Source organism: Acinonyx jubatus, chromosome B2 (assembly GCF_027475565.1).
Source record: "Acinonyx jubatus isolate Ajub_Pintada_27869175 chromosome B2, VMU_Ajub_asm_v1.0, whole genome shotgun sequence".
Taxonomy (NCBI): Eukaryota; Metazoa; Chordata; class Mammalia; order Carnivora; family Felidae; genus Acinonyx; species Acinonyx jubatus.
The window spans coordinates 41,101,823-41,125,721 of record NC_069385.1 but is presented as its reverse complement, the minus strand read 5'-3'; the positions used below and the strand labels follow the sequence as shown (position 1 = coordinate 41,125,721).

Sequence of the window (23,899 nt, the reverse complement as noted above, 5' to 3'; positions counted from 1 at the left end):
CTTTTTCTATTAACTAATTTGCAGAAGTGCCACCATTAATGATTTGCTTCTTTGGTCTAACACTTTGGAGTTTTTCTTCTAGAGAGCCATACATACAGCATACTTCTGTGAATGCATTAAGCAAATATTTTCCAAGAGCTAGTCTGAATAGGATGAAGAGGAAGAGGACACTGGGTCTATGGTAGGATCAGGGGCTGGGGAGAACAAGAGAAAATTGATGACGGACAACTGTGAAGGGTGCAGAGCCATTGGTCTGGGAGAACCTGCAATTACCTAGAGTCTATAATGACTATTGTAATGAGATTGTGCTCTAAATGTGTTCTAAGGAGATCCTGAAATACCTCCTGTACTTCACTGCCTTCGTATATTCGTTCTCAGTACTTGCCCTGTTATAAACAGCTGTTTTATGTTGATCACGTTTCAAAAGATTGTTTCTGATTTTTTTATTCAGAAGATGAACATCTAAATATTAGTTGAATTAAGTGAGATCTTCTTCAATCTTGTCTTTTTTCTTAGTCCATTGTTTTTTACGATCTCTTTAAAAGACCAAGAGGTATCTTGGTCAATATCATCCAGAATGTTCTGGCCCCTCAGGCTAACTTTCCAGGGTAAAGAATCTTTGGTGAGCAATTGTGTCTTCTATTTTCAATGCATCCATGTTTCTATACAGTGAAGATCTTTAGAACTGTCTGTAATTATACTAATTTTCAGATGATTACAAATGAGTCGGCTTTTTAGTATTTTCAGCAGTTATTTTAATTATGATGGATTTGGGGGAATTTTTCTTTTAATCTTTATTTTTAAGAGAGAGAGAGAGAGAGAGAGAGAGAGAGAGAGAGAGAGAGGAGAGAGAATGAGTGGGGGAGGGGCAGAGAACGAGAGGGAGACTTCAGAATCCAAAGTAGGCTCCACACAGTGTCCGATGCAGGGCCCGAACCCATGAGCTGTGAGATTATGACCTGAGCTGAAGTCAGATGCTTAACTGACTGAGCCACCCAGGCGCCCTGAATTTTTCTATATAAAATTCTTTCACATCCTTAATCAAATGTCAAAGGATAACAATGAGAAATCTGGTGTGAAATGGATCAGAGTAGCAGGGTGACTTGAAATGTCTTTCTTAGTTCGGAAATATTTCCATATCTAGGGTATAAATATGCAAATACTTAAAATTCCAACAGAGTGCTTTTAGGTTCATAAGCCTCCCTGCTGCTCAGACAGGATGTACAAATCATGTGGATTGGTAGATCAGATCAATGTAAAGTTCATTTAGAAAGCACTCGTAGAACAGCTACTACCCATTATCTACTCCTAGAACCTGTTTGTTCCTGCCTCCAGGAAGTATGGTCCTTTAGGGGTAAAACAAGTACAGAACATTTATTGAAAAACTCATGCAGAACATTTATTGAAAAACATATTAAACTTACTTAGTGGTGGACTTCAGGGTTGGCTGTTAGAATGAATAGTGAAAAAGTCCAGGGGTTGGCTGATGTAGCCAAGGCCATCATCATGGCCTTTTCCCAGAACAGCTCTGGGAAAAGTTAATTTTGTGATTTAATTTTTAATCTACTACAAGAACATTTTTAATAAGCTCTGAAATTGGATGAATAGCTCTGTAAGGCTGTGCACATGCATTGGTATCCTTTTCTAAAACAACCATTGTTTTGGATAATACATGCTGTTAGACCCTAAGGCCCAATAATTTATGGATTTATGTTTGTGGTTTTTTTAGTGTATTATTAGAGAATCTGACCTCAAACCTTTACTCCACTTCAGTCATTCCCAAGTTTGTGTGACAACATGAATCCCCTTGGGTGCTTGCAATACCTATGGTATCAGACACACTGAATCAGAGGCTCTAGTCTGTTTTGTTAACAGACTACCCAGGTAAGCCTCATGAGCAGGCAAGTTTGGGAAAGACTGCTCTAGTTCATCTGGCATAAGATTAATTTTAGATAAATAGGCTTTTTACCCACCCTTGCTCCCTCTCTTCCTCAGTTTCTCTCCTTCTACCCTGTTAAGATGTTAAAAAAAATCTTAGGAAGAGCTGATTTGCTTTAAATTTACTTTTACTTTTAGTCTCCAGGCTGGCATTGGTGAGATACGGTTTTCCCAGAGACCTCATTTTTTGGTCTCCTTTCTTTCCACAATTTAATCAAGTGTTAAGGTGAAAAAATCTGGTTCTTCTCTGTGGCTCATAAGACAGAAGAGGAATTAATTTACACTGTCTGGTGTCAGGATGCATTATGATTATGTTGGCAAAGCTATAAAAAGAAAATATCCAAAGCTTATAAAAAAATTGCAGAGAGGTCACTGTTAGAGCAGATGGATGAAGCAGAGTGCCTGATCATTTAGCCGCTACTGAGCTAAAGGATCTTTAAGCCAAGGTGTGCATAGCTAGAGCAGCTTGGAGAAGGTCACCAAGTTATAATTATAGCTTCAACGGGAGAGTTCAGAATTTTACAGTAAAATGCATATTTATTTGTCTTACTATATAAAAATGACTGAAAGGCCAGTAAACACGTTTGCAGTCAATTCTCAATTACCCCCAGGAAATCTAATAGTGGGTTTCTTTGGTTGCATTCTTTGGGGCCTCCTCTCCTTTGAAATCAGAAAATGTCTTTCCAAAAAATGCAAACTAAAACTACAAATATAGAGTACAACAAAAATAAACGAATGGTCTAAAATTACACCCCCCCCCAAAAGAAGTCTTATGGTCTTTAAATAAAAGTTTATATTGACCTCCTACTATTTTCAGTGACTTCTGATAATTGTTGTAATGTAAGATAAGGTGGAAGGTAAAAGTAACACACCTAAAAATAAAAGTAATTATAGAGATTATACCAGCAATAGAAATTTGCTTTCATTTTACTGTGAAAATTTTAAGACATCTGAATGTGTATGTTCACAGATTACATAATTACACTGTGTGTGTGTGTGTGTGTGTGTGTGTATACATATATATATAATATGATAGTTACTTAGAAGGATAAAGAGAAAAATTAATTTTTATTCAAACTTGCAAATATTATTGCAATCACATGATCTTTATTTTTTTAATGTTTATTTATTTATTTGAGAAAGAGTGAGTGAGTGAGCACAGGAGATGCAGAGAGAGGGAGAGAAAGAGAATCCCAAGTGGGCTCCATGCTGTCAGCACAGAGTGGGGCTTGAACCCACAAACCGTGAGATCATGACCTGAGCCGAAACCAAGAGTCGGATTCTTAACTGACTGAGCCACCCAGGTGCCCCTGTGATTTTTATTTTTAAGATTCAACATTGAATTAAAGTTTTCATATTAGATGAATTACTTGAAAAACGTTTTGAGTTTGGTTCAATACTATGGAGAATATGAGGTTCAAAGAAAGAAAATATTCTTGATAAAGTGATTCATGCATATGGCAGATGAATAGAGAATTTTAGGTGGCTTCTGGTCCTTAACTTTATAATTCTGGGCATTTCTATGCTGTTTAATCTCTTATAAATTTACAGGAGTCTATTACTCTAGAAGGGAGGCAACAAAATGAAATGATTAAAAGCCCGTGTTTTGGAATCACATGTAACAATTTAAAGCAAGTTCCTAATATTTGAAAGACTCCATTTCAGCTGTCTCATGTGAATTATGCGTGTAATTCCCACCCCACCTCACCTGACCCTGTATGTGTAACATTTGTGGTAAGGACTAAATAAAATAATGTATATAGAGCAATGTAGTACCTAGGTAAGTAAAGACTCAATTAAGAGTAGCTGTTTTACTTTTTTATTATTTTTTTAAGTTTATTTGTTTTTCACACACAAACACACACACATACAGAGTGTGAGCAAGGGAGGGGCAGAGAGAAAGGGAGACAGAATCCAAAGCAGATTCCAGTCTCTGAGCTGTCAGCACAGAGTCTGACACAGACTTGAACTCATGAACCATAAGATCATGACCTGAGCCAAAGTTGGACACTCAGCTGACTGAGCCACCCAGGTGCCCCACTTGAAGGAATTTAATGGAGGTAGGAGAGCCTTGCACTATGTGTGGGACGATAACTTACCCCTTTTTGTGAGTCCTTTGTGACTCTTGTGTCTTTAATGAGTATGTCAAACAAATAATGTCATATCTGTGCTCCTGGAGAAAGGTTACTATAGTTAAGATTTTGCCAGTAAAGACTGTGTACAATGGTAAGGCTGTTGAGGTATCCTGTGGCTATTCCTTGCAAAGGTGTATTGTGTCCCTTTAGTGGTAAAGAAACTGTGGCTGAGAGGCTGTTGAAATAGGCATTGAACAGAACATATTAGCCAAATTTATAGTGGCAAAATATTTACCAGTTGCTGATTGGATGGAATCGGCAATTTCACTTATTAGGTTGTTGGGTGTAGAGGCCTTAATGAAATGGAACCATGGCATTATGGTCACAGCAATCCACTATAGGCCACCATTCATTTAATACAGATTTAAGAACAGGCCAAATAAGGCTGTTAAATGGAATAGCAGTGGGATCAGGGAAAGGTTCACTCATTACCTGTTATATAACAAGCTTTTAATCCTTGAAGACCTTGTTTTAGATTACATTGAATCACGTTAACTATTTTAATGGGGTTGGTGGGGTAGGGAATGGAGGGGTGGGTCATGGGTTCTTATTTTGTTAAGCCCATATGTAAGTGTTAAAAGCTTAATTTTAATTTTCACTTATTTTTTATTGGGTCAGACTGTCCATGCCCACTATGATATTTTAGGGCAATGAGTGTTATAACCATAGGAATTTAAGCTAGACAAAAATTCTTATAGTTAAGGTAAGGCATACTTATTTGTCTTCTACTTTATATTCAGTAACTCCCTTAACTAAATCCCTGATTATGGAGGATACCATGTTTAACTTTAGTGGGATTCCAAGCTATAACTGTAATTTTAGCCATAATATTGGTCAAAACTATGAAAGTTTGCCAATTGGTGAATTTCTGTAGATACTAAAGTTAATTCAGAACCCAGGTTGTAATTCACACAAGCCAATCAATGTCCTTTTATCTTTTGCTATATAAATTTTTCTAGTAAATTTTGGATTTCCAATTAGGCCATATTATGGGTCTTTGTTTTAAGTTGTTTTTTATTGGTTTTCTTTCCCTATATTCAGGGTTCTTTCTTTCTTTTCATTTTTTGTTTATCTGGTTATTGTTGTTGGTCACTGGATATACCTGGCATGTGTGTGTGGGCAGGCATTCTCCACTCTTACCATATTTATAAGTTTTTTTCCTCCAGAGAACCTTAAATCAGTATCATCAGAGTTGGGGGCCTCCCTCATAGCAATGGTTGGTTTATATGGTTTTAAGACCGTGGGCTTAAGTTAAGTTTGGATTAACCCCTTCATGGTGCCACAAGGATGCCTTGGGTGTTTTGCTGAGGATTAGTATCTTTGTTGCAACAGAGACTTGGAGAGCAGAGTGGTGTAGGGAAAACATCCTGGGCCTACCCCCAGACTTGATCAAAGCCCTCCTCTGCTATAGCCCAACCTCTTTGGCTATACCTTCCTTTCTCTCTCTCTCTCTCTCTCTCTCTCTCTCTCTCTCCCTCTCTGTTCAGATTCCCTGAGAATATTTTAGGTTTTTAGCCACATAAAGTTGCAACTTTCAGTTTCTGTCTGCACAATCACCTGTAATGAAGACCTTCCAGGTGTTTCTGGAGAAAGGTTCAGGAGCCTGGTAGCCTTCCTTGTAGGTGGTTGCCTCTTCGTTCAGGGAATGCCAGTCTTCCTGGGATCAAAGTCCACATCCAGTAAAGTCATTTTGTGTATGGCTTGGATGGAGACCATATGGCCAATGATGACAAGATTAGCCCTTTGGTGTACTGGTAGGCAGCAATACTGAGCAAAGCCTAGGTACATTGGCCATGAGTTTTGCTTTGGGAGAGCAGTTGAGCACCAATGTTCCTTCCTCCCCTACCTTTTTTTTTTTTTTTCACCAGCCCCTGGGCCACAGGCCATGATGGATGTGCACCTCGATACTCCTGAGAGTCAGGAGAACGCAAGCAACAATGGCAAGGGAAGCAGCGGCACAGGAAACCAGCAAGGTCACTACCCTTGCATGAACAACTACAAGTAGGATGCCATGCTAAATTCCCTGAAGGGTGGTGATCTCCTTTCTTTCCACAAACCTCACAAAAGACTATCTCTGGGCCTGTCCCAGAGGTGCATAATTATAATGTCTATATAGCTTCCCCAAGGAGCCAGGGATAGTCACCAGGCCAGATGTGGTAACATAGGCTGATCCTTGGTGAGCAGAGATCACCTGCCAAACAGACTAAACCTGACACCACCAGGTTATGCCAGTGTATAGTCAAATAACAACACTTTTTATATTGGGGGCAAGAGAATTTTAGGTGGAGAGTGAGGGCAATGGGCTGACAAAGACAATAGAATACCACACAGGACATAGCCCAAGCCTACCAGCAATTAGCTGTTCCATCTCAGGTAGACTTACCAAATCACAGAATCCGTTAAGTTAGCCAAGAGTAATTAATTAAGGCTGACCAGGAGTCCTCAGTTATGGTGGAGCGTGTCGTGCAGTTTGTGACACCAATGGTTTTTATTTAAAGCCTCTTATTCACCCCTTTGGTAAGAGAGAGATTCCTGCCCTGGGGACATGCGGATGGTTAAACATACAGTATTTGGCACTGAGCAGATGAGATCAACAATAAACAATTACTCGCATATATTTATAGCCCAAGGAGAAGGATATTGTAGGCCCTGCAGGGCCTCATAGGGATTATACTCAGGAACAGAGTGAACAACCAAGAGCTATAGGAGGCAGACTTGTAATACAAGAGTGTGTGGTGCCTTCTGGTTCTCATAAGAAGAATGATTGGTTTGTTTGAATAATTCCACATGCTGGCAAAACTGCTATCTAGGGGGAACTAGGGACTGTGCCTGGTCCCTTTGATAAGGAGGAGTGTTCGGCTAGGGTACCTTATCCATGAAAGCAGAGAGAAGAGAGAAACTTATGCTTAGTCCATTTGAACTCTCCTGATTTTACCAGATGTCAGGGCAGCATTTAATATTGAGCCTTAATTTTAGGCCTTACACCACATGGAGAAATGAATTGTGTGTATGACTGTGACTCAGTTGGAAATTTACCCCAGAGAGAATAAATTCTAACGTGGAAGTGAATGATTGTACTTGGAATCACAAGACTATTTTCTTCCGTGAAGGAAACATAGGGATCTGTGAGCTAAAATAAGTTCTATTAAAGAATAATGTATTTACATTATTGCACATCGTTTTTTTTGACTGAGTGAAATGCTTATCTTGCTGATATATGGATAAGAAATTATTGAGGGGCACTTGGATGGCTCAGTGGGTAGAGCTTCCAACTTTTGATTTTGGGATTGTGAGTTTGAGCCTCATGTTAGGTGTAAAGATTACGTTAAAATAAAATAAAATAAAATAAAATAAAATAAAATAAAACTCCTTTGTCTCCACCACTATACCATGAAATAAGACAGTGAACATTATTTTTTTTTTAAAAAAGAAAGAAATTATTAAAACTTAACTAGAACTTCCTTTTATGGAAAAATGGAAGACTTAATGTCCTCTAGAAAGCCCTAGTAAACAACACTCTAAAATGTAGGATATACTTTCAAAACTTTTTTTAAATGAATGTTCATGTAGGCAAATAAAAATATTTCATAAGCCCAGAACAATGAGAAATCACAAATCTAGAAGCATGTGAGTGGTGTACTTACTTCCCTGAGTTCCCCAGTAATTCACATCTTTTGTTTGAAAAAGCCATGTTCTGGGGACAAGGAAAGAAACTTATGGACCACACAAGTTGGAAAATCAAATTGGGTCCCCAGCATAAGGCTTAGGCTGCCGAAGAGTGTGACATGCTCAGTCCAAGGGTAATGTGGCAAAACCCTAACCTTCAAAGAAAGACAGCAAGGACATTCGCCAGTCTTGTCCTGATTTGGGTTGGGTGGAAAAGGAGGGGGGTGGAATTCTCCTGATCATTTATTACCAAAAGTGGAACCTCACACAGGTTTGCAACTTTGTGGTCTGAAAAATTCCATGCTGAGAATTTAAAGCTAACCAATTTGATAGTGCTCCCAGACCCCACTAGAGGCAAATTCAGAGCCTATATAAAGGCTCAGGTAATTTCAAGGAAAAGGTTTTAAAAAACAAGGGTTCACACTAAAAATAATAAAACATGCAAGAAAATAGAGTGTCTTTCTTATGTGTCTAATTGGAATTCCCAAAGAACTAATAAAGGATAAAAAGTAATATTCAAAGAAACAATACCTGAAAATTTCCCCAAATTGATGAAAGTCTCAGATTCAGGAATCATAACAAATCTTAAGAAGGAAAAACAGAAAGATACCTAGTCATCTTGTGATGACATTTCAGAACACCAAAGAGATAAATCCTCAAAATAAGCCAGAAAAAAACAGACTCCACAAACCACAACGAATGACAATTATACCAACAGTATATTAGTCAGTGTTCTCTAGAAAAACAGAACCAATAGGATATATATTTATTTATTATAAAGAATTGGTTCATGCTACTGTGGAGAATGAGAAATTCCAAGATCTGTAGTCAGTAAGCTGGAGACCCAGGTGAGACAATGGTAGGTTCCATTCCAAGTCTGAGGGTCTGAGAAGCAGGAGAGCTGATGGTGTAAGTTTCGGTCTCCGTCTGAGTCTGAGTCTGAAGGCAGGGGAGAGACTAATGCCCCAGCTGTACGACAGTCAGGCAGAGAGAGCAAATTCTTCCTTACTCAGTCTTTCATTATACTCAAGCATTCAGTGGACAGGACAATGACCATCCACATTGGGGAAGGCAATCTTCTTTATTCAGTCTATTGATCCAAATATTAATTCCAGAAACACCCTCACAGACACCCTGAATATTGTTTAAACAAATACCTGGCATCCTGTGGCTCAGGAAGACAACACATAAAATTATCATATTCCACAAACTTCTTAACAGCAAAAAAAGAATAAGGAGGAGAGTATTGTAAAGTGATTGTAGAGGTAACTTCAACCTAGAATAGCGTATCTTGCAAGAATGAGGGTAAAACAGATATTTTCAAATATACAAAAACCACTGGTTCCCCCAAAGGAATTTCTAAAAGCTGTACTTTAGGGAAAAGGGGGACTTATCTCAGTTGCAAAGTGCAAAAAAGAGTGTTGTGGGAATATGATGGTATTATGGATATGAAGAAGAATGCAGTTCTTAAATACTTGCTGAAATATTTGATGTGAAGTGTCATGTCATCAGAAACGTGCTTTCAAATGGTTGAACAAAAACTGTATGTTTAGACAGAGAGAGAGAGAATAAATATAGCAAACTGTTAACAATTTTTGACATCAGTGGAGGTTATACACTGTTCTTTTAACTTACCTGTATGACAATATTTAAATACAAAATTCAAAGGAAGATACTATAAATTAAAGCCATTTATTTAATAATCCTAGAATTTTGTCACAAATTATTATAAGCCCCATCTGTTTTCTCCATGATCAACAATCTTTCCATCTAGTTTTCTGGTGTTTCCTCTCTGTGAATCCTCCAAGATCACCAGCAGTAGTTCAGTGACCACATTACCAGTTATGCCCTATTCACAAATCAAGGGCCCATATGTATATGTGTCTATTTATTCTGTTATTCTGTCTATCCTTGAAGAATACCACACTATCTTAATAACTAATACTTTGTAATGAATCTTTATATCTGGTAGTGTAAACCCTTAAACTTTATAATGAGTTTTCATTGTAAGTCCTTCTACCTTTTCCCTTTCTTTTTAAGTAAGAAGCTATGCTTGGTCTGGTACATTTACATATAAATTTTTGAATGAACTTATCACTCTTATTATGGTGGATTTGTTTATATAAGTTCCATTTTTTTGTAAGTTCCATTTTTAATAGCCTTCTAAAAATCTTCCTTCACATCAGCCTCTATTTGCAGACTATGCCTCTTATGCACACTTTTATTATGTTACTTAGAAATGTTCGTGGTTTTCTGGTGCTCAGAGGAAGGAACACAATATCATTTTTTAAATTATTGTTTTAAAAATATTTTTTTTCAGACAGAGAAAGTGCAAGTGGGGGAGAAGGACAGAGGGAGAGGGAGAGAGAATCCCAAGCATGCTCAACACCCAGCACAGAACCTAGAACCCAATGTAGGGCTCAATCCCACAACTGTGAGATCAAATCAAGAGTCAGGTGCTTACCCCACTGAGCCACCCAGTGGCTCTTTTTTTCCTTTTTTTTAATGTTTATTTTTCTTTTTTTCCTTTTTTTTAATGTTTATTTTTGACAGAGAGAAAGAGAGACAGAGAGAGAGAGACAGAGAGAGAGATAGAGAGAGAGAGAGAGAGCTGGAGAAAAGAAGAGAGAGAGGGAGAGAGATGGATCTGAAGTGGGCTCTGCGCTGAGAGTGGAGAGCCCAATGTAGGGCTCCAACTCATAAACTGTGAGATCATGACCTGAGCTGAAGTTGGATGCTTAACCAACTGAGCCACCCAGATACCCCAACACCATCTCCTTTTCTTTTTCTTTTTCTTTTTCTTTTTGTTTTTATTTTTTTGGGTGAGGCAGTGTCTTTTTTTTTGTAATCTAACTTTATTTTTTATTTTTTAAAATTTACATCCAAATTAGTTAGTATATAGTGAAACAATGATTTCAGTATATTCCTTAATGCCCCTTACCCATTTAGCCCATCCCCCCTCCCACAACCCCTCCAGCAACCCTCAGTTTGTTCTCCATATTTATGAGTCTCTTTTGTTTTGTCCCCCTCCCTGTTTTTATATTATTTTTGTTTCCCTTCCCTTATGTTCATCTGTTTTGCCTCATAAAGTCCTCATATGAGTGAAGTCATATGATTTTTTTCTTTCTCTGACTGACTAACTTCACTAGCATAATACCCTCCAATTCCATCCATGTAGTTGCAAATGGCAAGATTTCATTCTTTTTGATTGCCGAGTAATACTCCATTGTGTGTGTGTGTGTGTATGTATATATATGTATATATGTATATATATATATATATATATATATATATATATACACCACATTTTCTTTATCCATTCATCCATCGATGGACATTTGGGCTCTTTCCATACTTTGGCTATTGTTGATAGTGCTGCTATAAACATGGGGGTGCATGTGTCCCTTCAAAACAGCACACCTATATCCCTTGAATAAATGCCAAGTAGTGTAATTGCTGGGTCGTAGTGTAGTTCTATTTTTAGTTTTTTGAGAAACCTCCATACTGTTTTCCAGAGTGGCTGCACCAGCTTGCATTCCCACCAACAATGCAAAACAGATCCTCTTTCTCTGCATCCTTGCCAACATCTGTTGTTGCCAGAGTTGTTACTGTTAGCCATTCTGACAGGTGTAAGGTGGTATCTCATTGTGGTTTTGATTTGTATTTCCCTGATGATGAGTGATGTTGAGCATTTTTTCATGTGTTGGTTGGCCATCTGGATGTCTTCTTTGGAGAAGTGTCTAGTCATGTCTTTTGCCCATTTCTTCACTGGATTATTTGTTTTTTGGGTGTTGAGTTTGATCAGTTCTTTATAGATTTTGGATACTAACCCATTACCTGATGTCATTTGCAAATATCTTCTCCCATTCTGTCGGTTGCCTTTTAGTTTTGCTGATTGTTTCCTTCTCTGTGCAGAAGCTTTTTATTTTGATGAGGTCCCAGTAGTTCATTTTTGCTTTTGTTTCCCTTGCCTCCGGAGATGTATTCAGCAAGAAATTGCTGTGGGCAAGATCAAAGAGGTTTTTGCCTGCTTTCTCCTCAAGAATTTTGATGGCTTCCTGTCTTACATTGAGGTCTTTGATCCACTTTGAGTTTATTTTTGTGTATGGTGTAAGAAAGTGGTCCAGGTTCATTCTTCTGCATGTCCCTGTCCAGTTTTCCCAGCACCACTTGCTGAAGAGATTGTCTTTATTCCATTGGATATTCTTTCTTACTTTGTTAAAGATTGGTTGCCCATACATTTGTGGGTCCATTTCTGGGTTCTCTATTCTGTTCCATTGATCTGAGTGTCTGTTCTTGTGCCAGTGCCATACAGTCTTGATGGTTACAGCTTTGTAATACATCTTGAAATCCGGGATTGTGATGCCTCCTGCTTTGGTTTTCTTTTTCAAGATTCCTTTGGCTATTCTGGGTCTTTTCTGGTTCCATACAAATTATTTGTTCTAGCTTTGTGAAGAATGCTGGTGTTACTTTGATAGGGATCTCTTTGAATATGTAGATTGCTTTGGGTAGTATCAACATTTTAACAATATTTGTTCTTCCTATCCAGAAGCATAGAATCTTTTTCCATTTCTTTGTGTCTTCTTCAGCTTCTTTCATAAGCTTCTATAGTTTTCAGCATATAGATTTTTCACCTCTTTGGTTAGATTTATTCCTAAGTATTTGATGGTTTTTGGTGCAACTGTAAATGGGATCGATTCCTTGATTTCTCTTTCTATCCCTTCATTGTTGGTGTATAGGAATGCAACCAATTTCTGTGCGTTGATTTTATATCCTGCAACTTTGATGAATTCATGAATCAGTTCTAGCAGTTTTTTTGTGGAATCTTTTGGGTTTTCCATATAGAGTATCGTGTCATCTGCGAAGAGTGAAAGTTTGACCTTCTCCTGGCCGATTTGGATGACTTTTATTTTTTTGTGTTGTCTGATTGCAGAGGCTAAGACTTCCAATACTATGTTGAATAACAGTGGCGAACATACCTGTCTTGTTCCTGACCTTAGGGGGAAAGCTGTCAGTTTTTCCCCATTGAGGACGATATTAGCGTTGAGTCACTAGTATATGGCTTTTATCATCTCGAGGTATGATCCTTCTATCCCTACTTTCTTGAGGGTTTTTATCAAGAAAGGATGCTGTATCTTGTCAAATGCTTTCTCTGCATCTATTGAGAGGATCATATGGTTCTTGTCCCTTCTTTTATTGATGTGATGAATCACATTGATTGTTTTGTGGATATTGAACCAGCCCTGCATCCCAGGTATAAATCCCACTTGGTCGTGGTGAATACTTTTTTTAATGTATTGTTGGAGCCAGTTGGCTAATATCTTGTTGAGGATTTTTGCATCCATGTTCATCAGGGAAATTGGTCTATAGTTCTCCTTTTTAGTGGGATCTCTGTTTGGTTTTGGAATCAAGGTAATGCTGGCTTCATAGAAAGAGTTTGGAAGTTTGCCTTCCATTTTTATTTTTTGGAACAGCTTCAAGAAAGTAGGTGTTAACTCTTCCTTAAATGTTTGGTAGAATTCCCCTGGAAAGCCATCTGGCCCTGGACTCTTGTTTTTTGGCAGATTTTTGATTACTAATTCGATTTCCTTACTGGTTATGGGTCTGTTCAAATATTCTATTTCTTCCTGTTTCAGTTTTGGTAGTGTATATGTTTCTAGGAATTTGTCCATTTCTTCCAGATTGCCCATTTTATTGGCATATAATTGCTCATAATATTCTCTTGTTATTGTTTTTATTTCTGCTGTGTTCGTTGTGATTTCTCCTCTTTCATTCTTGATTTTATTTATTTGGGTCCTTTCCTTTTTCTTCTTGATCAAACTAGCTAGTGGTTTATCAAGTTTGTTGATTCTTTCAAGGAACCAGCTTATGGTTTCATTGATCTGTTCTACTGTTTTTTTGGTTTCTACAGCATTAATTTCTGCCCTGATCTTTATCATTTCCTGTCTTCTGATGTTTTTGGGTTTTATTTGCTGTTCTTTTTCCAGCTCCTTAAGGCATAAGGTTAGGTTGTGTCTCTGAGATCTTTCTTCCTTCTTTAGGAAGGCCTGGATTGCTATATACTTTCCTCTTATGACCACCTTTGCTGCGTCCCAGAGGTTTTGGGTTGTGGTGCTATCATTTTCATTGACTTCCATATACTTTTTAATTTCTTCTTTAACTGCTTGGTTAGCCCATTCATTCTTTATAGGATGTTCTTCAGTCTCAAGTATTTGTTACCTTTCCAAATTTTTTCTTGTGGTTGATTTCGAGTTTCATAGCATTGTGGTCTGAAAATATGCACGGTATGATCTTGATCTTTTTGAACTTACTTAGGGCTGTTTTGTGTCCGAGCGTATGGTCTATTCTGGAGAACGTTCCATGTGCAGTGGAGAAGAATGTATATTGTGCTGCTTTAGGATGAAATGTTCTGAATATATCTGTTAAGTCCATCTGGTCCAATGTGTCATTCAAAGCCAATGTTTCCTTGTTGATTTTTTGATTAGATGATCTGTCCATTGTTGTGAGTGGGGTGTTGAAGTCTCCTGCTATTATGGTATTACTATTAATGAGTTTCTTTATGTTTGTGATTAATTGATTTATATATTTGGGTGCTCTCACATTTGGTACATAAATGTTTACAATTGTTACCATCTCCCTTTAATCTGCCTTTTAATGGCATTCATTCTCTTTGCAATTTTGGTTCTAGTGATGACTATGCTCTAACTTATTTTTCCAACTCTATATGGCTTAACATTCCATGAAAGCCAGATGTTTCCTTTCCTTTAATTGGATGTTGCCTTTGACACTCACTTCATGATTTAGCTTAAGATATTTCCCTGGCTTGGTAAGCCTTTTCATGTCTTTTTTATCTGTATGAATCCCTCCCAAATATTAGGGCCCAATGTGTTCTACAGCTTCTGTGAAGTTTTTCTTAATTACCCCCAAGTTCAATAACCATTTCCCATATATATATATATATATATATATATATATATATATTTTTTTTTTTTTTTTTTTTTTTTTTTAGGTTTATAATGAGAGAGACAGAGACAGTGTGATTGGGCGTGGGGCAAAGAGAGAGGGAGAGGGAGAGAATCCCAAGCAGTTTCCACGCTGTCAGCAAAGGGCCCGACGCAGGGGGTTGATCCCACAAACCATGAGATCATGAACCTGAGCTGAAACCAAGAGTTGGTTGCTTAACCAACTGAGCCACCCAGGCGCTCCTCCCTTTTATATTTCTATAACATTTTGCATTTATACTATATATTTGAATATATCATATATTGGCTTCTGTTTTTACATTCTCTTTAATGTGCATGTATTTCATCTGTACAATTAGGTTATACAATCTTTCAGAGTAAAGACCACATAATATGTTTTTTTGTGTGCATCCCCACTCTGTTAATCACAGTGTTTCATCTTATTTGACACCATTTCTCTGGAATCTCACACTGAATGAAGGATATAGTAGATGCTTAGTAACAATTGGTTTAGTGAAGACCGAGTCTCTGTTCAACAAATATTTGGTGAGGTGTAACCGAAGGAGCAACGTTTGAGGTGTCAGGTGAAATGGGTTCTGTCTCGCCTTTGCCACTCGCTAGCTCCGTTGCTTTAGACAGACCATTTCATTTTATGGCCCTCTGTGTTCTCACCTTTAAAATGAAGATAGTAATGACTATCCCATCATACAGAATCACATGCACTGAATCTCACTCAAGTGATTTAAAACAGTGTGTGTTCACAACATGTTTATGCCTTTTTGCACATAATGAAAATCTTCATTGTAGAAAATTTAGAAAACAATGTTCAAAGAAGAAAAGAGAAATCATGTATAATAACACCACTCAGAAAAAAAAAAACTACTGTTAAAACTTTGGGTATTTCTCTTATGTTTTTCTGTATATATATTTTGAAAATTAATATATATACTAGTTTTGAATTGTTTATTATGTCTGTTGAATATATTCCAGATATTATTTTATGAAGATTCATCTTTTCTATTGAGTTTATATAATATTAAAGAGTAACAGAATTAATATTATTTTATAATAATTATATAATATATAATTATATGAATATAATATATATTTTATAAAAATTTATATATATAAAATTTATATATAATTTATATAAATATATAAATTTATAAGTTTATAAATATAAATATATAAATATAATATATTTAATCTAATATTAAATAGTAACAGAATTTATTATTTTTACAAAAGAGTTTTATAAAAGTTAAATGCATCCATATAAATAATTTTACTTCTATTAACTTAATTGTAGACAAACATCAGTATACATAATTTGATGAACAAAAATATTTCAACGGTATGACTTTTCTTTCTGAAGTTATTTCTATTTGATTGGGAATTTTTATTTTTTTGCCTGTATGACCCAAAAATCCTCAAAACAACTTAAAAATTTTTTGCTACTGTGATTTTGACTGAATTTTGTGCTTGATGAAACACTAAAATGATTTCTTCTGCAAAGAAAAATAAAGTACTGAAGAGAACTTAGAAAACAAACCAGAGCTTGAAAAGGCTGAATTATTTCTCTTTTTTTCTCAGCTAGGAAAAAAAAAAAAGAAAATTAAATCTATTCAAAAAGGAACTAAGAGACATCCCCCCAAATTTTTTATACATTGATGCAATACAAAAAACAGACATCACTGGAACTTTTAAAGTTATGTGAGTTTAAAAAAGCATCTTGCTTATAAATCAACTTCATCCAATTTAAGAAAAGGTTTGTGGGGGTATCTGGGTGGCTCAGTTGGTTAAGCATCTGACTTGGGTTCAGGTCATGATCTTGTGGTTTGTGAGTCTAAGCCCTGCTTCGGGCTCTGTGCTGACAGCTCAGAGCCTGGAGCCTGCTTCGGATTCTGTGTCTCCCTCTCTCTCTCTCTCTCTCTCTCTCTCTCTCTCTCTCTCTCTGCACCTCCCCCACTCATGCTCTGTCCCTCTTTCTCTGTCTCTTTCTCAAAAATAAATAAGCATTTAAAAATAAAAAAAAATTAAAAATATAAAAAAAGGAAAGGTTTGTGAATGATTTCAGTCCTTAGTTATGTTCTTTACTTTTGGCGTTGTGTTTGGGCTTTTGGCTATGCCTATTTTACATGGTTGGTATAAGCCCTGAAATGTTAGCTTTCTAGGAAATTTTTTTTCCAACTTTCATTAAAAATTTAGAATTATGTTGGCCTGAAAACAATTATATTTTAAAAGATAAGATAAAATGATTTATAAGAGATATAATAAAATGATATCAAATAAATACAATCCAGCTTTAAAATATAGGTATATAAGATATTTATGTGCATCTGTCTATGTGAGCACTGAGAAAATACTGGAAGGATATGCACTAGAATTATAATAGTGCTGTCATTGGATAATGGGATAAAAGGCCATTTGTTTTTTCTTCTTCCAGAAGAATTGTCACTTTTTTTCCGACAATGAGCATGTGTTACTTTCATATGCAAAAAGAAAAAAATTCATTTTGAAAAAGAGAAGTGGAAAGATAATTGTTTCATTCAGTAAACAAACTCTATTGGAGTACCTACTGAGTGAGTGCCAGGCATGACTTAGTGCTATGGATACATCAGTGAAACAGCCTACAAAAACTTATGCCTTTGTAGAGCTTATATTCTAGTAGAGGGAGATAGACAGCAAATAGTAGTGCAATCCTACTAAGTTATAATATGTGTCAAAGCTACTCAGTGCTAAGGTACAGTAGAACAGATTAAGGAAGGAAGGTCAAGAGCTACAGGAAGAAGACATTGTTTTAAGTGGGGTGGTGAGCTTTACTGAGCAAGCAGAGTTCTCTCAGGTGTTTTGTGACCCTTCTAATTCCTCACCATATTATGTCATTATGTTAATACTCAGATTAAGAATTGTTTTTCAGGTATCATGAAGAAAGTGACAATTTCAATCCCATTTTAACTTTAATGAAACACTTAAACGTGTTTTGTTGCTGAAAGTATATGAAACTTTTTCCCTTAGGGAGAAACCATGATGAAGGGTGTAAGGAAGATTCAGTCTTCTGTCACAGGTGGCTACCTAAGAGAGGTAGCCAACTTTGAGATGTTTGTGTGGGGGGATTTGGAAGCCAGACTGTAAACTTTTTATGCTCTTTTTTTCCCTAAACACCAAGTTTCTGGAAATACCTTTGGGTTAATTTTTTTCTTGTCTTTATAACTCACAATGTCAGAGGCTGTCTCTAGAGCCAAATCAAAAGCAGACTTTAACAGGATAATCAGTGTTTATTATGATAATCTATTATAGTGCCTATAAATTAACGTGACTGATTTCTAAACAAATTTCATTTGTGTAGTTGTTAACCAAGCACATTTATATCAATTAATTTGTTGGGTTCCAAAGTAGTAAAATAGGTAATTTTAATTCTACTTTTGATAAATGTGGAAACTTAATTAATAGAGAAGTTAAATGTTTTGTGGGAAGTCGCAAGTTTATTAGATGGCAATGCAGGATTCAACTACATGCTCACATTTAGGTGACCAAACTTTCCATTGCTCTGTTTGGACTGCTGAACAAATATAAGGACTAATTTAAGAGCAGGCTTGCTAAGGTAGTTCAGTAATTCTAACATTGCTCAAAGCTCTGCTTTCAAATCTTCACTTGAAACAGAATTCTTCCAAATATATGCTAATCTAAATTACTTAAGGAGGCTTAGAAAAAAATCTGAAATTGGGGTGCCTGGATAGCTCAGTTGGTTAAGTGTCAGACTTCGGCTCAGGTAACGATCTCATTGTGAGTTTGAGCCCTGCATCAGGCTCTGTACTGAGAGTTCAGAGCCTGGAGCCTGCTTCGGATTCTGTGTCTCCCTCGCTCTCTGCCTCTCCCCTGCTCACACTCTTACCTTTCTCTCATTCAAACATAAATAAACATTAAAAAAACAACAACCTGAAGTCATGGTAGTACAAAGAAATAGGTGATCAATTGGGATAGCTTTTAATTAAAAACAGTTCACTATAAAATATAATGTTATATTTTAAACATAGTATTATTCTACCACTATATTAAATATGAGTATAAAGTGGATTACACTGATGGAGTCATAAAAATATTTTCAGAGGTGGAATACATATGTAGCTTCCTAAAGTAATGGCTTTGATGGATATGGTACACATTTACATATATAAATTTTTGTATGTTGGTAAAAATAATTCTTTTGTATCACTGCATTTTTCCTTTTGAAGACAAGCGTATATAAGTTATAAAAGTTTTCTGAAATAAAAGTATGCAGTTTAAAGTGTCCATTCTTAAGCTATTGCTTTAGATTACTTCTACATTGGAAGAATAATTATGGAACTATTTTTGTCATAGATGTATCACTCTCAATAATAATCATAGGCAAAGAAAATAAATCCAGAGGATAAAGGGTTTTATTTTCCCCCTTATTGAGAATGAAAATGGTAAAAGAGAATTAGTTGAACACTTTAAAAATACAGGATCTTGTCTATTTAAAGTGTTAGAGGGGCGTCGGTTAAGCATCTGACTCTTGATTTTGGCTCAGGTCATGATCTTATGGTTTGTGGGATTGAGCCCCGCATCTGGCTCTACACGGACAGTGTGGAACCTGCTTGGGATTGTCTCTCTCCCTCTCTTTCTGCACCTCCCTCACTCACACTCGTTCTCTGTCAAAATAAAAAGAACATTTTAAAGTGTTAGAGGATTGCATATTTGCACAAGGGAAAGCTGATTAATTGTGTGTAACTGACTTTAGGTTGGGCAGTCGGTTCACAGTTTAAGGTTTATGAATCCTCTGAGAGAGCCAATGTCTGAAAACTATAACTATTTAGATGCCATGGGTGAGGGTGATTCCATAAGAGTTTTTACATTAACTCCTGCTCTGCATATGACAATTGATGTTACCCACACCTGCAAGGCATTGTATTTACCACTAGTCTACGTCCTGCCCACAAAGCTACTTTATTGTTAATGTAATATAATTCATTTTAATATTTGATTAAACGAATTTTCAGGCTTTATTAAGAATATTAGTAGTTAAAAGCACCTTCACTGGCTGTGTTTGCCTGCCCATAATTTATAGGTATCAGCTATGAATTAAATATTTATTGAATTTAATAGGCAACTGTGTGCCAGTCCACATACTAGGCAGAAGGATACAAAGACATTTCTACTGTGACCATGTTGGTCAGATTAACTTCCCTTTTTCTCCTTCCTACTGATGTCATCAAAAGTCACTTGACAGTTTAAAACCACTGTCTCATTAAAAAAGGAACTGACTTCTTAGGACTTGCGTTTAAAACCCCCCTGCACAGACAGGTTGTGTTCACTCTGAGATGGGACTGGTGCAAGCAAACCATATAATCCTCAAAATTATTTCATTTTCTTGGTAGTGCAAATTCAGCTTGAAGAATCTTTGTGCCTTTATTGAAATCTAGGAAGACTTTGTGTCCAAAAATAGTTGGAAAAAGGCAAAGATGAGAAGTGGATGATCTGAGAGCAGTCTCTCATTAGAATTTTCTCACCCTTTCTCTGGGACCCCACTCGGTGCATTCTTACCCCATCTTCTCTTTTGGAACTAACGACTACCTCCTCTGTGCATTTGGGGGAGCTGCCTGGCACTGAGCCTCTCCAGGTCTCCAGCTGAAGCAGGGGAAGTCCTTACTGTGGCAAATCCCAGTTACTAGCACAGTGCTTTGAACAGAGTCAGTGTTAAATAAGTACTTTTGGATAGAATCCAAATACTTTCTTAAGTAGGCTCTGCCACCTTAATGAAGTAAGAACACACTGGTATTTGAGTCCCTCAGTTGGAAGGGAAAATGTGAAAAGTAAATGAGAATGGAAGAATACAGGCAGGGTTTCAGGTAAAGTGGGGGAAAAAATGAAAATGGTTCCTTGTATTTCAAGCTAAGTGCTCTCAATTCTAATCTCTCAGAAAGATAGAAATAAAAAGGTGAGAAGCAAAAAGTCAAAACTATGTAAGATGTAAGATAGGAGGGATGCTGTGCTACAGGCTATAACCATTTAGAATTACATTCACCTAAAGGAGAACTGAAAATATCACTGCGTGTCCTGGATACCACCTATCAGGCATAACATACACACACGCATGCACGCACGCAAGCACCCACCCACGCACGCGCCCATGCACACGCAACCCAAGATAATGTACGAATAATTAGGGACGTCTGTTTCCAAGAAACAGAACAGTACTGTCTGAACTTAGAAGAGACTTTGACACAAACTGGCTGTGTTAATGTTAATGTTGTTAATGTTAATGATGTTAATGCATCACTTCAGTGTCTGGGTCCGCATCACTTAAGTTTACAGGTCCTTTGGGGAAGCTGCAAGGGTAGGAGTAGGCCTATGGCAAACTAACTCCATAGAGTCTTTAATGGAGGGTGTGTTTGGGGTAAGTTTTTTCTAGAGTAGAATGACCAGTTAAATGTGACCCTTGCACTCAAGGGTGTTGCGTGGTTATTACAGTTATTTTTTTTATCTTTATCCACATCAGTCCATATTGTTGTCCTAAATGACCCTATCTTAGTTTAATGATGTAATTGTGCCAGACAGGTATTCAGATTTGTTCATTACTTTACCTAGGAGATTATAGAAAAATCAATATGGCTTTATATTTCGAATTTGATAGGTCTAAGTTGTCAAAAATTATGCATGGTAAAAATAGCTTTCATGCATCTACCAATATATGTTGAAGGGTCTGTTTATATCATTATCAGGCAAGAATCTAAGCATGAGAAACAATATGTGTCAATAGACAAGAAGTAGAATTTCCTCTGGCTTAGACTTGAGGCACAGAAACTCCAAAAATGGAGAAATTAAAAAAACAAAAAAGAAAAATCTCTAAGTTAAAAACATAATTTTTATACAGGTATACATTTCATGTAAGCTCTATTTACCCTAAAATTGTCTTGATACTTAGGTAAATAGATGTGCTAGGATTCCCATTTTTCAAGGTGTATAGTTTTGCTTTATTTCCAAAGAGTAGGATTTGAGGTCAAGAAAGGTACTGAAAAGATCAGAATATGTTTGACCTCACCATTCTGGGGGTTCCTCTTTGTAGTGTGGGGGCCTAGCACAGGGCCAGACACTTAATAATTTAGTGGAAGCGGTTTTTGTTGGTCCACATTGAGATGCAATTGTTACAGTTCTCTCACCTCATTTGGAAGAAGTGTTTATGTTCCAAAATAAAATCTTGCAAAATAATAGCTGTAGGCAGAGAACTGAAGAAACCTAGCATAAGGTATTAAGATACTGAAAGCTGGAGAGAGCCAGATGAGGAATTTGCTAATCAACTGAGAACAGTGTATGTCTCTCTTTATTTCATCCTCTCTTTTGACCAGGAAAAACAGTGACTTTCCAAAGTACATGTTCTTCCTTGTTACTTTAAGTGTTTTTTGAGATACCCTGACTCATACTCCCAGAGAACTCATTTCTCCCAGAGAACTCATTTAGTGTGTGAGAAGTTTATTTCAAGTCTTACATGCAGAATGAGTAGTAGTTTCACTATGGGAGATGAAGTGAGTGATATGGATCCAGAGATTAGAAAAAAGGTAATGACCTTGCAGTCTTGGCTTCAAGTAAGGAAGCTTAAGGAAAAGAATGAGTGTGAGCTAAGAGGGTAGATCATCTCAGTTGGGAGAGAAAGAAGTTGCAAAAACTTTTGTTTTCTTTTCTTTCAATGTTTATTTATTTATTTTTGAGAGAGAGTGGGAGAGAGAGCACAAGTGAGGGAGGGACAGAAAGAGAGGGGGACAGAGGATCAGAAGCAGGCTCCGTACTGACAGCAGCAAGCCCAATGCAGGGTTCAAACTCATGAACTGTGAGATCATGACCTGAGCTGAAGTCAGATGCTCAACCGACTGAACTACCCAGGTGCTCCTGTTTATAGAAACTTAAAAAAAAAAGTGTTTTTACATTTATTTATTTTTAGAGAAAGTGACAGAGAGAAAGCAGAGGAGGGGAGAGAAGGAGAGAGAGAATCCCAAGCAGGCTCTGCACTATCAGAGCAGAGCCCAACATGGGGCTCACACCCATGAACTGTGAGATCATGACTTAAGCCAAAACCAAGAGTCAGAGACTTAATTGACTGAGCCACCCAGGTGTTCCAAACTTTTGTTTATTATTACGCTTGTAACATACATTCTGTTCTTAGCAGGCTCTTCTAAGCCCATTGGGAGCTGGCTAGTGATTTTGTATATACATCAAAATTTTGTATATGCTTCATTTAACTTGGACATCTTTGTTCTCTTCAGTTGTGCTGGTGTTGAATTTTCAATATTGTGGAGACTGCAGAGATGTTGCATGTGTGTGTATCTATGACTGTTTAATGGTCTTTTGGTCAGACATCCTGAAAATTGTGTATTTTCAACAGAGATGCATGCTGGGGGCATGCAAGGACTTCTGGGAAATCTTCAAATGTCCAAATGGGTTCAGCTCTGTAAGCACTCACAGCTGACAAAGCAGCACTCTTCCAGATTCCTCTACTAATTCTGTAGAAGAAAAAGAGGAAGAGTTGTTGCCTTAGTTAGCAAACATACACATAATTAGCTTTTTAAGCCTGGAAATTTTTTAAAAATTATTTTTAATGTTTATTTTTGAGAGAGAGAGAGAGAGACAAAGCACGAGTGGGGGAGGGGCAAAGAGAGAGAGACACACACAGAATGCAAAGCATAAGCCCAGAGATTTAAAAGAACTTGGAAGTTAATCTCTCTTCAGTGTTTATTAGCAGTGTTTCTTCATCTTTCTATAGGTTATATATTTTTTAAACATCACAAAGCATTTGAAGAGACCAGTTGTCTCTACTTTATATATAATGTTGACAAAGAAAGCATTAACTGAAAATTAAAACAGACATTTATGTGGGCAGTTAGAATTGCAGTTTGGGAGCCACAGATTGAGATAGAAACCCAAATTGTGTTCCAAGGAAGACAAAGAGTGGGGCAAGGTTATATAAAGGTGGAAGGTTAGGAATGTAGTTTTCATTTAGATCCTCTGCAAAACAGGAATTGAAATTAGGTTAACTGGGATTGGTTGTGTATGCAAATGCATGGTTGAAGCTTGTTAAACCCAACTGGCTCCTTTAGAAGTGAAGACCACAGAAGATCCAATTGTCACGGTGAGGGGGGAAGTTCAGTCTAGGCTGAAGGCTTGCGGATAGCTTAAAAGTTCAAA

The 23,899-nt window shown here is 36.9% G+C and overlaps 1 protein-coding gene across 12 annotated transcripts in view; it reads left to right on the top strand.

Annotated features, from left to right (window-relative positions):
• The window catches only part of PKIB (cAMP-dependent protein kinase inhibitor beta), a 176,672-nt gene that overhangs the window by 142,989 nt on the left and 9,784 nt on the right, over positions 1–23,899 (top strand). For 6 of the 12 annotated variants that reach the window (XM_027056990.2, XM_053222318.1, XM_053222316.1 and 3 more), the window contains one exon: positions 5,942–6,046. The exons of the other annotated variants lie outside the window; for them this stretch is intronic. In XM_027056990.2, coding sequence (XP_026912791.1) covers positions 5,959–6,046 — 88 coding nt within the window. In that variant the 5' untranslated portion in view covers positions 5,942–5,958. The remainder of the gene's footprint in view (positions 1–5,941; positions 6,047–23,899) is intronic. 12 annotated transcript variants of the gene reach the window in all.